At 40.4% G+C, this 14242-nt stretch overlaps 1 protein-coding gene across 1 annotated transcript in view; it reads right to left on the bottom strand.

The window, feature by feature from the left end:
- Nucleotides 1-11707, bottom strand: part of ATP11C (ATPase phospholipid transporting 11C (ATP11C blood group)) — a 157427-nt gene extending 145720 nt beyond the window's left edge. The window contains 1 exon segment of the mRNA XM_074278585.1: nucleotides 11466-11707. Within this exon segment, the coding sequence (XP_074134686.1) occupies nucleotides 11466-11672 (207 nt within the window). The 5' untranslated portion in view covers nucleotides 11673-11707.
- Nucleotides 11708-14242: the final 2535 nt, after the last annotated feature.

Below are 14242 nucleotides of genomic sequence, written 5' to 3'. Positions count from 1 at the left end.
CACTCTGCCTCCACACATTTATCACAAAAAAGGAATTGAGGAAAACAAATGAGCAAGAAAAAAAAATCCTTCAAATTCAATGAACACATTTTGCCACATGGGATATTATCTAATCAACCTCGTTTTCTGAGCAAGCACCATCGGCAGTTTTTTTTTTTTAATTCATCCATTCATTCAACATGAATCGTTCCTCCCCCCCAGATGTACCATGGGGTAGGGGTGCAAGGGCAAGGAGGGAAGGGGAAACAGAGAGGGTCTCAAAGGCTCCACTGGAGGATGGAAAACTTTGGCAGAGAGGGTGAAGAATGGCATGAGGGCGGGCTCGGGGACGGGCTAAGTAAGCTGAGGGAGCCAAACCACCCAGAGACTGGCCACCATGGTTGAATTATTTGGCCACTGTGACTTGTAGCAATTAATCTTAAAAATAAAGAATAAATGCTTCTTCAAGATCTATATTCTACTTCATCTTTGTGTCTTGTCTTTTTTTCTTGGGATTATAGATGTAGAGCTAAAGCGATGATAGTAATGATAAAAGACAGAGTACTTTAAAGTTTGAGGAGGGAAATATAGATAAACATATCGAAAGGCAGATAGGTAAGACACACACACATATATATGATATCTTTTAAGCCTCGTAACAATACTACATGAGTTAGGTCATTTTTCAGATGAGGAAACTGAGGTTGGGAGAGGTTAAGTAATTTGCCTGGGATCACAACTTAGGCAGGATTCAAACTCAAAGATTTCTGATCAAGGCCAATCTTCTAATGCAATCTCTTCAGTTTACAAATCAAGAGGCCCAGAGAGAGGAAGGAACTTTTATTTATACAAGATCACAGGTACCAAGTTGCAGAGATACAGAAATCCAAGAGCTCTTTTTTCTAAATTGAATCCTCTTTCCATAAAGGGACTCTAGCTAAACCTGATGTTTTTCATGTGCCACACGAAATGTGAATCAGACAAGTAGCGAAGAGGAGTTGGGCACCATGTGCAAAGAGGCTCACAGCCATGTTGCAGGAAAACGGTGCTTGGCAGAAGCCCAGGCTACATTCTTAAACTAAAGGCTCAGGATTCTGCCACGTTTGAAAACACCTTTCCAACACTGAGTCCCAAAGTATTCAGCCAAAAAAGAAATGTCATAAGCCAAACTTTTTTCAAATTGGAGATGCCTAGGTAAAAAAGAGGTATTATTTCTTAATTTCTTCTTTTTTTCTGGTCTTCCCACTTCCAATATTAGGAGATAGTATGGTTCACTAGAAGGCACTGATGAATTTGGAGTCATGAGACCTGGCTTTGAATCTCAACTCTGCCACTTATAAGAATTTTGTCAAGTCATTCTCCGAGCCTCAGTTTCTATTCCTGTAAAATCATGGAAGAATTGGACTACATGGCTTGAGATCACTCTCGGCTCTTAAATCTTATGACTGTAATGCTATAAAAGTCACTTCACTTACCTAAGCCTCAGTTTCCTCCCCTTGGTATCACGTTTTCTTTCACCTCTTGATCTGATTTTTCTTGCACAGCATGACAAATATGGAAATAAGTTTAAAAGAATTGCACCTGTTTAACATATATTGGATTGCTTGATGTCTGTGAGAGGGGGTGGAGAGGAGGAAGAAAAATTTGGAACACAAGGTTTTGCAAAGGTGAATGTTGAAAACTATCTTTGTGTATATTTGGAAAAATAAAAAGGTATTTTAAAAAATAAAAAATGAAAACAAAATAAAATGAGGAAGGCGGATATGACCACAAAGGTCCCTCCGAGCTATAAAGCTGCATCTGCCAAGAAACTGCAGTGGTAATTGCTAACAATCCAACAGTAAGACAAGTGAGATTTTTTAAAATGTAAATAAATTGTGTTTGTTTCTGTCTATTCAGGTTCAAATGGTGATGGTTAATTTTCTATGTCTTATTGCTCTAAAAGATTCTGTTTACAAAGATTCTATTCTAAAATTATGACCTAGCTTATCTTGTGGGCCTGTCATATGAATCAGGCCTGGTTTCATCCACTTTGGCAGATTCATTGTGAGTGAGCTTTTCCTTTTTTGTGCCTTTTCAAATACAGAAACTTTGACAACCTAATTATTGATTTTAAATCTTATTGTCTACAAAGCACTTTCCACACATTATCTTAATGCATCCTCCCCACAGCCCTGTGACATAGGTACTCCTATTATCTCCATTTCACAGAAGAGGAAACCAAGTCTCAGTAAGCTTAAATGACTTGACAAGTGTCACAGGTAAGGTATGAGCACAAGTCTTCCTGATTTGGGATCTAATTCTCTGACCACCAGGCCATTATGTCTCTTACAGAAATACAATAAAGGTGGATTTTTAATCTCTTGAAATGTTTGCTGTAACTGATGACTAGGGAAGAATGGCAGAAGAACGGCAGAAGAACGAATGATGGATCTGGACTAAGAGGACCTGAGTTCAAATGTTATCTTTTCTTCTGACTTTTTTGGTGAGATATTTGAGGTTAAGTGACTTGCCCAGGATCACACAGCTCATAAGTGTTAAGTGTCTGAGGCTGAATTTAAACTCAGATCCTCCTGACTCTAGGCCCAAAGCTTTGTCTACTGTACCATCTAGCTGTCCTCAAATGCTGACTTTTCTACCAAGATGACTTATGAGGCAAATCACTTAACCTCTCTCTGAACCTTAGTTTCCTCAACTACAAAATATAGGATTTGGATGAGGTGATGTCTGAGATGCCTTCCAGCTCTAAATTTTTTCATATGATTAATATCTTTTGCCCTGTCTTCTGAAAACTGAAGATTTTCCCAGATCTTTAGCTCTATCAAAGAAGCCTACCACATTCACAGATCATATAACCCACCCCTTCACTTTAGAGATGAGGGCACGGAAGGATCCAAAAGGGGACAAGATTTGTCAAGTCATTTAGCTAATAAGTGGTAGCAAGCAAGCATCAAGCTTGCCAAAAAGAAATCCTTATTTTGGTAGACTATGGGGGCTATGGGTACAGAATGCTACAAATACCAAGGCAATGAATGGATTGGTTTTACTTGTTTGGTTAGAAGGGAACAAGAGTTTGATTGATACAAGTCACATAATCCACAATAGTTAAAAGTATTGATATCTATCTATCCCCAAAAGTCCGAGAAGACTATTTGAAAATTAAGAAGCTATAGAATTTGTCAGTTTCATAATAAGCAGTAAAATAAATACTGCCTATGCAATATTCCACATTCAACTTAGCTTTGACCAAATTTATTCAGATCCCCGATAAAAAACTACTAGTGTTTAGGAACTGTAGTTTCAACCTACCAGTGACCTCTGAAATCTACTGCATTCTTCTTCTCCTTCTTCATGTGGCACTATATTTTCCTCTCAACAACTTCACCAGGAAATGGCCTTCTAAATTTCAACATTTTACTCATCAATTCCGAAGGTTAAGCAAAAAGGAAAGTAAGGATTCAAAGCAAAAAGGGAAATAGCCATTTTGCCCTTGGCTCCTCAACAGGAAACATCCCGGTGTGGATGTGAAAGAAAGACATTCCCCCTAGAATGAAAGAATGTACACAGGTGAATCCCAAGCCTGGCGCTTTACTAGCTGTGTGATCTTGGGAAGGAGAAAAATCTGAAACACAAAATCTTACAAAAATTTTTATCAAAAAATTTTTAAATGAGGGGGGTTGTTGATTTTCCGTGATTTTCCAGGTCCCTTCCAGCTCTAAACTGATCATCCAGTGCCCTGGATTTGAATCCTAGATCTGTCACTTGGTTGCTACATGGATTGTATATGGGCTTTTCCCCAGTGCATGCCTTTTTAAATACCAAAAAGTGAAGAAAAGTATAAATACAAGAAAAGTCAACAAATCATTTCTGAGTATCTTCTGTAGTGGGTCTGCACTGGATGGCCTCAGAGCTCCTTTCCAGTTCAAAGTCTATACTTCATAAACAAACTTCAGAGTCCCAAAGCTGGCACACTAGCCTAAATGTGAAGGAAACTACCAAAGATTCCCCAGCTCCTTTTGAGTCTATCCTCCATTTACTCATGGTTCATCTTAAGAAGTGACATGCTTTGGGACGGAGGGGGAAAAGGGAGGAAACAGGAATTGAGTTTTTCTGCTTGGTCTTTTTAGCTGGCCAATCCCTTGCTTTTCCTCAAAGTATCTCCAAATATACAACTCATTAAAGCTCATGAGCAAGAGAGATTCTTAGCCTGATGCAGCAATTTCCATTGATCCACATGACCTTTTTTTTTTTTTCCTACTAAGTTGCCTCCCAAAGAGTTAAAAAGGCCCCAACTCCGGTGCTAGTTTGTCCATCTCCCTGTGGCTGGCTTATCTGCATGTGGCCAAATATAAAGCTAATTTTGGTACAATGTGGAATGACCTTTTAGTATTTTTTAAATATACTAATAGGAGCTTTTAAAAAAATTCCTGAAGTCTACATAGTTTTTAAGTTCTATGGCATCTGGTTTCCATGGTGTTTAAAAAAAAAAAAAAAAAGAAAGAAAGAGGCAGCATGGGTGTTTCCTTAGCAGGGTGCTAAATTTAGAATTAGAAAGGAAAGATCTGAGTGCTTATCCTGCCTCAATGATTCACTAGCTAGCTGTGCACCACTTTGCTTCTCTGCAGACCAGTTTCTAGCAGCACCTACCTCACATAGTTGATGTGAGGCTCCGGTAAGATAATGGACTTTGTAAAGTATTTCGCAAACTTAAAAGTACTATATAAATGTTAACTGTTGGGGGTGCCTCCTTAACTAGTACACATTAACTAACATACTAGAAGGGCCTAACCCTTTAATTCTCTGGCTATTTGGTCAAATCTGAGCTTCACTGAGTGCACCTAATTCTATGGAAAATCATGCTGTCTTCAAGGAAGACACTTCACTTTATTTATTCACTTCCATTTCACTTTATTTAAGTGAAATGGAAGTCAAAAGCTTCCCTCAATACTGCAAACTGATGTCAGAATTGAGGCAGGTGCCGAATGCCCATACCCACTGTCATCCAGAGCTGTCTGTGCTATGGATTTCCTAGTGCTATTCTCAGGGATTTGATCAAAATCAATCGATGACCTTTAACTGTGTGCTTCTGTAGCTATGAAGTTGATTAAACTCGTTTGGGGACTGCTTTAATATTATTGCCTTAAAAATCCATATTTTAAATAGCTAACAGTATACACACACACTTGACTATGGTTTTCAAGAAAAAAAATTTGTAAGATGTGGATTTCTGATCAGCTGGACCTCCACTGACTAAACACATTGGTTATTCACACCCTAGTGACGGCCTTTTTAACCAGAACACTCAGCAAAAGAACCTTCATCTAGCTCAACTAGCCCACCTCCTGTTCAGTTTTCCATCTCTTTCTTGTCTTTTGCCTACAAGTTTTTATACAAGCTCTCTCCCTCCTCATCTGCACTTCTTAGAATCCCTAGCTTCCTTCTTTCAAAGGTCAGTTTGGGAGTCACTTCCTGCACAAAGCCTTCCCTGTTCTTTTCTCATCCCCTGGTAATTTTGGATCTTTCTCTCCTCGATAAAACCTAAAATGTCACCTGATCACAGATTGAGAACAGGAAGATCATGTAGCATAACCTCAAGTTTATAGGTAAGGAAAATGGAATCCAGAAAGATAAAGTATCCAAGACATGTAATTGATAGGAGAGCAAGAAATCCAACTGAGGTCCATTACGTCCAAAACCAAAAATTCTTATCACTGAGTCACTGACTCCATCCATTTACATGTTATACCTCTTTTCAGTGGAATAGAGACTCCTTGAAAGCAAGGCTATTTTATATAGAAAAGAATTGCACATGTTTAATTAATATTGGATTACTTGCTATCTAGGGAAGACGGTGGGGAGAAGGGAGTAGGTGAGAGAAAGGGAAGGAGAAAACTTTGGAACACAAGGTTTTGCAAGAGTGAATGTTAATAACTATCTTTGTATATATTTTGAAAATAAATAGCTCTTTTTATGAAAGTAGGGCTATTTTCTCCTTTGTCTTTGTATTCCCACTGCCTAGAACTATGCTTTGCACATTAGAGATACTCAATAAATGCTTGCTAAATTAAATTAAATCTTTTTAATCTCTTGATTTCTCTTAGCTGTAGGACTATAAAGATATGGACAACCTCAGAAAACCACTTGGAAAAGTCTACCTGCTTCCTTCTCGTGTCTTCATGAAGGAAACCCTCTATATATACAGAGATCACTCTCATGAGCTCAATATTTTGTAGAAATGACAAAACATGAGTGTTGTTATGAGGGACACTGAATGAGGTTTGGTGAATTGAATTGAAATGGGGGGATTGGGAGACATGGGGTTTGGAATGAAAAATAAGGACAAGACCTGAACTTTGTAAGGCTAAATGATTTTCTCAGGGTCACATGACCACTACTGAATCTCAGGGGGAACATTAGCAAGATCTTCTTGACTCCATGCCTCCTTGAGTATTCATTGTACCTCACTGCCCCCTCTGATGTTCCCATTTAAGTATTCCATTTTAAATTCCATTTAACAAAAGGTAACTTTGGGGGAAAAAATGAAAATTTTGCATTACATTGAGAAAGTCCCTTCTCTCTGGGCCTCAGTTTCCTCTTGGCTGGCTGGATCACCCCCAAAGGCCATTCAGGCTCTCAGGTTCTATACCTGAAACTGTGACTCTGCCCCTTCCCTAATACTCCCCTCTTTCCTAGTCTTGGTGCCTCTCCTCCAGCTTTCCCATTTTTGCCCTTGCCATCATTAGAAGTAGGATGCTGCGCTCTTGACCCTAGGATGCCCAGTAATCAAGCCTCTTCCTTCCCTTCACCACAAGGCGGAGATGTTGCTGCCCAGCCCAACAAATTCCAGAAATAAAAATCTGCCTGCCATAGAATGTTTGCTCTTATTTCTATTTTCTGCCTTCAGATTCATTTGTTTTTGAAAGGGGCTACAGGTAGGGAGAAGTAGGGAAAGGACATTGATTTCATAGTCTAAGAAGAAATAATAGCAAGCTAAGGTCATGTATTAGAGATCTTTGGTCTTTTTTCCATCTTTTAACACTGGACCTGACTTTACATATATGCTCTCTCCACCCCAAGGCTTTGATGCTGCTTTTCTCCAGACCTCCTCAAGAGTTAGTGCTTTGTGAGGAGAGAAGATTCTTGGCTAGTCAAGTCATCTCCTGGCAAGCTTCTGTTTTGGTGATACTCAAGAAGAAAGTAAAAGGATATAAAATCTCTGAAATGCCAGAGAGAGAGGGTCCAATAGCCTGTGTGCCCACCCACCTCCACAGCAGTTGGGACCTGGACACTCTGAGAGCATAGGCTGGCCTGCAGTCAGAACAAGATGGCAAACCAAATGAGTTGCACAACCAGGTGGAAAAGCATACCACAGAAGGCCTCCCAAGGGTTTTCTTTGAAGAAATGCCTGGAATCAATTATTCCCATCAAGCTGGGCAGCACATGTCCCCATGCCATATGACAAGCAGAAACATTTCTTGATTTGCAGTCTCTGAACGTGCCCAAACCACTGAAGCCCTCCCAGGGGCTCATACGTCATACCATGAAGGAGCTCAAAAAATGAATCCTTACAGCAAAAGGCCATCATGAAAGCATCAAGTCAATCACTTTCTCTACAACAAAGAAAAGCAACCAAATTTAGAGGGAACATTGTACAGTGGGACAGAAGACTGGACTTGGAGTCTGAGGATCTGGACATAAATTTTGACTCCACTACTCGCTAGAATCCAATGTGTGACCTTAGACAAGTCACTTCAAGGGCCTAAGCCTGAGTCCCTGCTAGCTTTAGATCCATGAGTCTCTGAGATAGCCAGAAGTAGGCACGGAACAGCCTAAAATGAGGGCCATGGATGCACACAGCCAACATTTCCAGGGCCCTCTCTAGGTTACAAAGCATTTCCTTCCCACAAACCCAATGGAATTGATGCAGCAGGAGTATAATTCTCCGCATTTTATACAAGTAAGGCCTGGTCCCTTCATCCCTCTTTAAGCTGACTTACAACACAGGGCAGAAAACAAGAGAGGGATACAAATCAAAAGCCTCCAGAATCCAGTGTGCTGTGGGCATAAGGGGCATGCAGCCAAGAGTTCAAGAGGAAGCAGAAAGAGATCACTGCTGCCTGAAAGGAAATTTGTGGGGAAATGTTGTTTTTTTAATTTAGCTTGAACTCATGCTTGAAGGGAAGCAGGTTTAATTAGGAAAGCATGAAATGAATAGAAGGAGATCTCTGTGGGCATTTTGAAGGGCCTGAGAGCTGGATGGTCCATTATTCTATCTAATATCACTTCCAATACTGAGGCGTCTCTTCTTTCTTGAGACAGGTGACTCATTAGTTGTTTATTAGTCATGATTAAGGATCATTTCCAGTGGAGCCAGGAAGAGTAGTGAGAGGAGTGTTTCCTGAGAAAGAGCTAGAAGATAGAGAGGATGGAGAAGAAGGAAGTCATAGACTAATGAGGGGGGTCATCAACATGAGCTGATGTACAAAGAGACTGGCAATCAAAAAAAAAAAAAAAAACCTGTGTAATGCTGGAGAGGGCCATCTGCATCCAGAGAGAGGACCATGGGGACTGAATGTGGATCACAGCATAGTGTTTCTACCTTTTTTTTGGTGTTGTCTGCTTGCTTTTTGTTCTCTTTCTCATTTTCTTTCCTTTTTGATCTCATTTTTCTTGTGTAGCATGATAATTTTGGAAATATGTTTAGAAGAAATGCACGTATTTAACATATATTAGATTATTTGCTGTTTAGAAGGGGAAGGGGAAAGGAGGGAGAAAAAATTTTGGAACACAGGGTTTTGCAAGGCTGAATGTTGAAAACTATGCATATGTTCTGAAAATAAGAAGCTAAAAAATAAATATAAATAAATAAACTCAAGAGGGAAGGCAAAAGGAGAGGGGAAAAGTGGGGGAAGAGCCTTGGACTAGAACAGTAGTACAGGAACAATGAGGCAGGGGAGAACACACAGACCCTGCGTAGCCCAAGTCTGAGCACAGTCCAGGAGGCAGAAAGCAACACTGTCCAGGTGGTGATGCTTAATGGGCAAATCAAGGAGGAGAAAGGTCTGCCAGAGAGGGCCCCAAATTAGAAGGCATGTTGCATTCTTCATTAGAATTACATTCCTCCTTGATGGCAGAAACTTCTCTGGTGTTGGGCACGTAGTGCTTGGCACCTAGTAAGCCCTTAACATGTGTTTGTCGATTAGAAATCAGGAAGGTGGAACCAGCAGAGTGGCTAAGCAGCTGGCAGCCAGGTCCCTCATTCTGAAGTCCCTGTTGCCTTAATAGTGAGAGTCAGCATTCCCTTTTCAGGTTTACAAAGTGCTCTACCTATATTAACATATTTGATCTTCATAACAGCCTCAGGAGATCAATGCTACTATCACCCCCATTTTGTGGGCGAAAAAATTCAGGCACCAACAAAGTTAAGTGACTGTCTAAGGGCCACTAAGTTATTAAATTAAATGTCTGAAGTAGGGTTTGAAATCAGGTCCTCCCAATTAAAAATCTATCCCTCTACTAAGATACCGTCATATCATCTCCCACGATTTTGGAGAAATTATGTTCTTAATAATCAGGAGTTGAGCCCAAAAAGGTTTTGTTTTTCTAGTTTAACAAAGTAGTTGGGACTTCCAGAAATCTGGATCTGTCTGTAATCCACAGCTTACAAATTGGATTTTTTAAAAAGAAAACATACAGGCCAAATCCTATTATAACAAACCCCAAGGTACCGTCCCAGTTCTTTCAAAGTTACAGTACCACAATTCTCTTGTTTTAAATAGAGTTTAGAACAAGTAAGGTACTGACTAGAACTTTCTATTTTTGCTGTTAGAACTGCAGTTTCAGATGCCATTTGTTGGAATGGGATTTGATCTTTACTGTAATTTTCCCAGAAGCAGGAAAACCTTCATTTCCATCAAGTATGTTTCCTCTCAGGAAAAAAGTTACTTAGGACATCCTCAAAATATTGTTTTCAAAAAAATACTTAAAAGTGAATCATTCCCAATAGCCGGAAGACACTCCTTTCCCTTGTTGCAAATCACAGTAGACTTTCCCAAAAATAATAGGTTTGAGGCAAGGCATTGCCATTCAGAGTTTTACTAAGGTAAAAAGAAAGCCCCTATGAAAATATCAACTACATTCCTATCTCCCCTTCACTTCACAACTCAGGGATGAGGGAAAATTCACTCATTGTGAGACTTGGACAGCCAAAAATAAAGGCAAGGGAGGTGGCAGGGAGGGGAGGATGGAGAAGAGAGAGAAAGAGAAAGAGAGGACAAGAGAAAGAAGGAAAGAGAAAGAGGGGAGGGAAAGAGAGAGAGGGAAAGATAGAGACAGAAACAAAAAGAAAGAGGGAGAGGAGAAAGAAAGAGGAGGAAGAAATAGACTTGTGAAGGAATAAGCCATCCACATCTAGAGAGAGAACTACGGAGACTGAATGTGGATCAAAGCATTTTTACCTTTTTTTGGTATTGTTACTTGTTTGCTTGTGGGTTTTTCCCCCCTTTTTTGTTTTCCCCCCCTTTTGATCTTATTTTTCTTGCACAGCATGACAAATATGGAAATATGTTTAACCTATATCGAATTGCTTGCTGGCTTGGGGAGGAGGGAAAGAGAAAAATTTGGAATACAAGGTTTTGCTAAGGTGAAACTATCTTTGCATGCATTTGGAAAAATAAAAACTATTAAAAAGGAAAAAAAAGAAAGAGGGAAAGAGAAAAGGGGGAGAGAAAGAAGGAAAGACAAGGAAGGGAGAGAGGAACAGAAAAAGGGAGAGAGAGGAAAGGAGAAAGACAGGGGAAAGAGAGAAGGTAGAGAGAGGGAGAAAGAGTCAGAGAAAAACAAGTTGGCAGCTTGCATGTTTAGCTTTCCTTTCTTTCTGGGTAATAACAAGCAAATTATGAGCTAAATTTCTAACTTGATAATAATCTCACCACCATGAAAGTTCAGAAGAGGGCTATTCTAGAAGACTCCTGTCACATTTATACTTTCCAATCTAATCAAAATGAAGTAAAGTCTAAATATATACTGGTTAGTTTATCTATCTTTCCCCATGTCTCCTTATCAAAATATTCATTTCTGGTTTCACTCCAATGGTTTTAAACTAAGTGTTTTTATACATGTATGTAGGATGCATAAACATTTAAAAATTAAAGCAGCCTAAAACAATAAATTTAATAAGAACTGTGAGTAGAACAGTTGCGAGACTTGATACCAGAGGTGGATTAGAGAAGAGAGAAAGAAGAGACAAAGAAGGAAAAAAGTGCCAAGAGAATAGACAATAAGAAAGGGAAAGAGAGTAGGGGCAAAGACACAGAGGACAAAAAGTCAGTACTTCCTTCTCACTCAGTCTCCCACTCTGCACAATTCCTTCGCTCATCTCACCCAACTTCAGCCCGACTCTCTCCATCTACCCCTTGACCAAAATCAAACAGTTCTGCCCATTTCCCTCTTCCCTTCTTACCCCAACACTTAGCACCCCAATTTACCTTTCTTCTCCATCCACTGTAATTATTTTTCGTGATCCATCTTGACAACTTGTAGACCCATGTCCTGGATTTCCCCACAAGGTCTCTCAGGGACATGATCAAGACTCCAGGTTTGCCTAGGCTTGTTAATAAAATACTCAACCCTCTCCCTCGACTTCTAACTGTAATATACAGAAATTCCTGTTCCTGAACCAAAGTGGTAAACATTATCTAACAAGCAGAGTTTATAGTTACAATTTAGCTGACGTACAGAGGGCCAAAGTTGCAAAATGAATGTTCAGTAGGGACCAGTAGTTCCCAGCTCTGCTTAACCTTGAAATATATCTAATTATCAAGGGATTCAGTAACATTCTCAACAAGTCACCCAAACCAAAAATTATTTTGAATTCATTTCAGTTGATAAAAACAACAAGGAAGCAGTGTCCCATTGCAGTCTGGGGAGAAAGGAGGCAGTTATGAAATCAACAAATAATTACAAATGGGAAAGTTTCAAAAGTCCCAAAAAGATATGGAATGGCCATTTCAGAAGGGGGCATTGAAATATGATATTCTCTAGGGTACTGAAGCATCACTGGACAATGACTTGCTATACTTTACAAGGACGTGCTTTATCAGCTGTACCTTCTGAATTTGATTCACTTATCAACAAGAAGAAAAGAAAGAAACCTTATGTGCCTTCCTTGTGACAAGATGATCTCAACTGGGAACAGAAAATGCCACTTCTTCAAGGTCTGAGAACTGGTCATTTTTCTTTGGAAATAATACATCAGAAAGTAACGCGTGATCTGGCCAGGGAGATTTACCGAGCCCTGACATGTCTGAGGCCTGGAAGGAGGAGAGGCTGGAGCAGGGCTGAGAGGATGCAGAGGGGGTGCGTCAAGGACAATGGAAAAGAGGACTTCCAAAGGAATTCAGGTCTCCATTATCACAACTGGACAGAAATGTCCTCCCATGTTAAATATAGAGATAGTTGAGGCCTTCAAGGATGGAAGCAGTCCTATTACATTAGTACCCAAGAAACCCATTGGACAGTTCATTTCAAGAGCTTCCTGTTAGGAAACCACCAAAGCTGAATATCTACATCCCATGGGGGTGGGCCAAATCTCCCAGCATCACAAATCACCGACTTCAGAGGGTTGTCAGGGAAAGCCAGCAGTCAGCTAGCCCAGTCCATGTATTATGCAAGCCTTGTGATCAAAGAAGCAAATCTTTGGGGTCCTAACCAAGCCTGGAGACAAGGATCAGCTGAGCCCCACCTTCTTCGGCCACTCCAACCTCTTCCTCTCTCCCACTGTACCATCTTACATCTGGTTTTGTATGTTCTTATTACCTAACTTTATAATACGTATATGTTCTCTCTCCAGCTAGGATGTCATCTACCTGAGGGTAAGTGGGGACTGTTTAATTTTGGTGTACCCAGCTCTTGGCACAGTGCCTGAGAATACACAGTAGGCATTTAATAGATGCTTTTGGATTGAGCAGGGCCCAAATCCTAGGGTGTTAATTTCCTTCACTGTAGAATGAAAGGGGGGGTGGACTTAATGGCCTCAGGGATATTTTATGACTAATTCTACGATCTCCTCTTTGTCCACTCTAAATCTATGATGCTATAATCGCAAGACTGTGCATGTATCATCCAAGGCCCAGCTTTAGTAAGTTCAAAGAGATCCACCACCACTAAAAGGTTGGTTGCTATATCATTAATTATTTCCTTGCCTGTAATAGATCAGAAGACCACATACTGAGATGTAGAAGGGGATCTGATGTGCACTGGTGAGGAGAATGCCCACAGGGACTCCTGAAATACTGCAACACATTCCTGCAAACTGGGGTCAGAAAGAGAGAGCTATATATAAGAGGTCACCTAATGTCATCCCCTCCTTTTTCCTACGAAGGAACTGAGAACCAGGAACGTTAGCTCACTTGCCCAAGATCAAACAGTTGGAAAGCTAGAAATCGCTGTCCTTTCTATTTGGGAGAAGAGAGCAGACAGATTTAAAGAATTCTCCCTACATAAGAAATAACAAGTTTGGGGCCTTTTAGGCTACAGAGCCAAATGGCCACCTAGAGAAGTGATTCACAGAAGTGACTTATGGGGGTGCTTGCTGGTCTGGCTTGAGTGCCATGCTATTGCATCTTATCATCTTTTGGACTAATGATCATTTTGCAGCGTCCAACTAGGAACCAACTTCTCTTTCTAAATTTAAAATGCATTCTAACAGCTGGAAACCAATACTGGGGGAGATAATGCTTGAAATCGTATGTCAGGGCTGAGAAATCCTTTCCTCTTCCCTAAGTCAAACCAAAGGCTAGCAGCAGAAGCACATTGCTTTCATGTAGCTAACCAGTTTGAAAAAGGGGAGGGGGCATCATGCTTTAAGCATTGGTCCTATACTAAGGTTGTTTTTGTTCTTCATTCTTTTTTTTTTTTTTGCTGAGGCCATTGGGATTAAGTGACTTGCCCAGGGTCACACAGCCAGGAAGTGAGTGCTCTGTCTGAGGCCGAATTTGAACTCGGGTCTTCCTGACATCAGGGCGGGTGCTCTATCCACTGCGCCACCTAGCTGTCCCTGTTCTTCATTCTTGAGGAGGACTATGACATCAGGGAAGTGATGTCACAAGATGCAAGTAAACTGGATTGAAATGAGGAAAGGCTACACAAAGTCACCTGCCTCACTTTCTCCTCCGGAGCCATCAGGTGCAGTGGCCACACATAGATCAGGACAACTGGAGAAAGCTAATGCTATGAGGAATACTAAGGTGGGTTCCATTACAAA

This window comes from Sminthopsis crassicaudata, chromosome X, assembly GCF_048593235.1.
Source record: "Sminthopsis crassicaudata isolate SCR6 chromosome X, ASM4859323v1, whole genome shotgun sequence".
In the NCBI taxonomy this organism is placed as follows: domain Eukaryota; kingdom Metazoa; phylum Chordata; class Mammalia; order Dasyuromorphia; family Dasyuridae; genus Sminthopsis; species Sminthopsis crassicaudata.
This window is presented reverse-complemented; position numbering and strand designations above follow the sequence as displayed.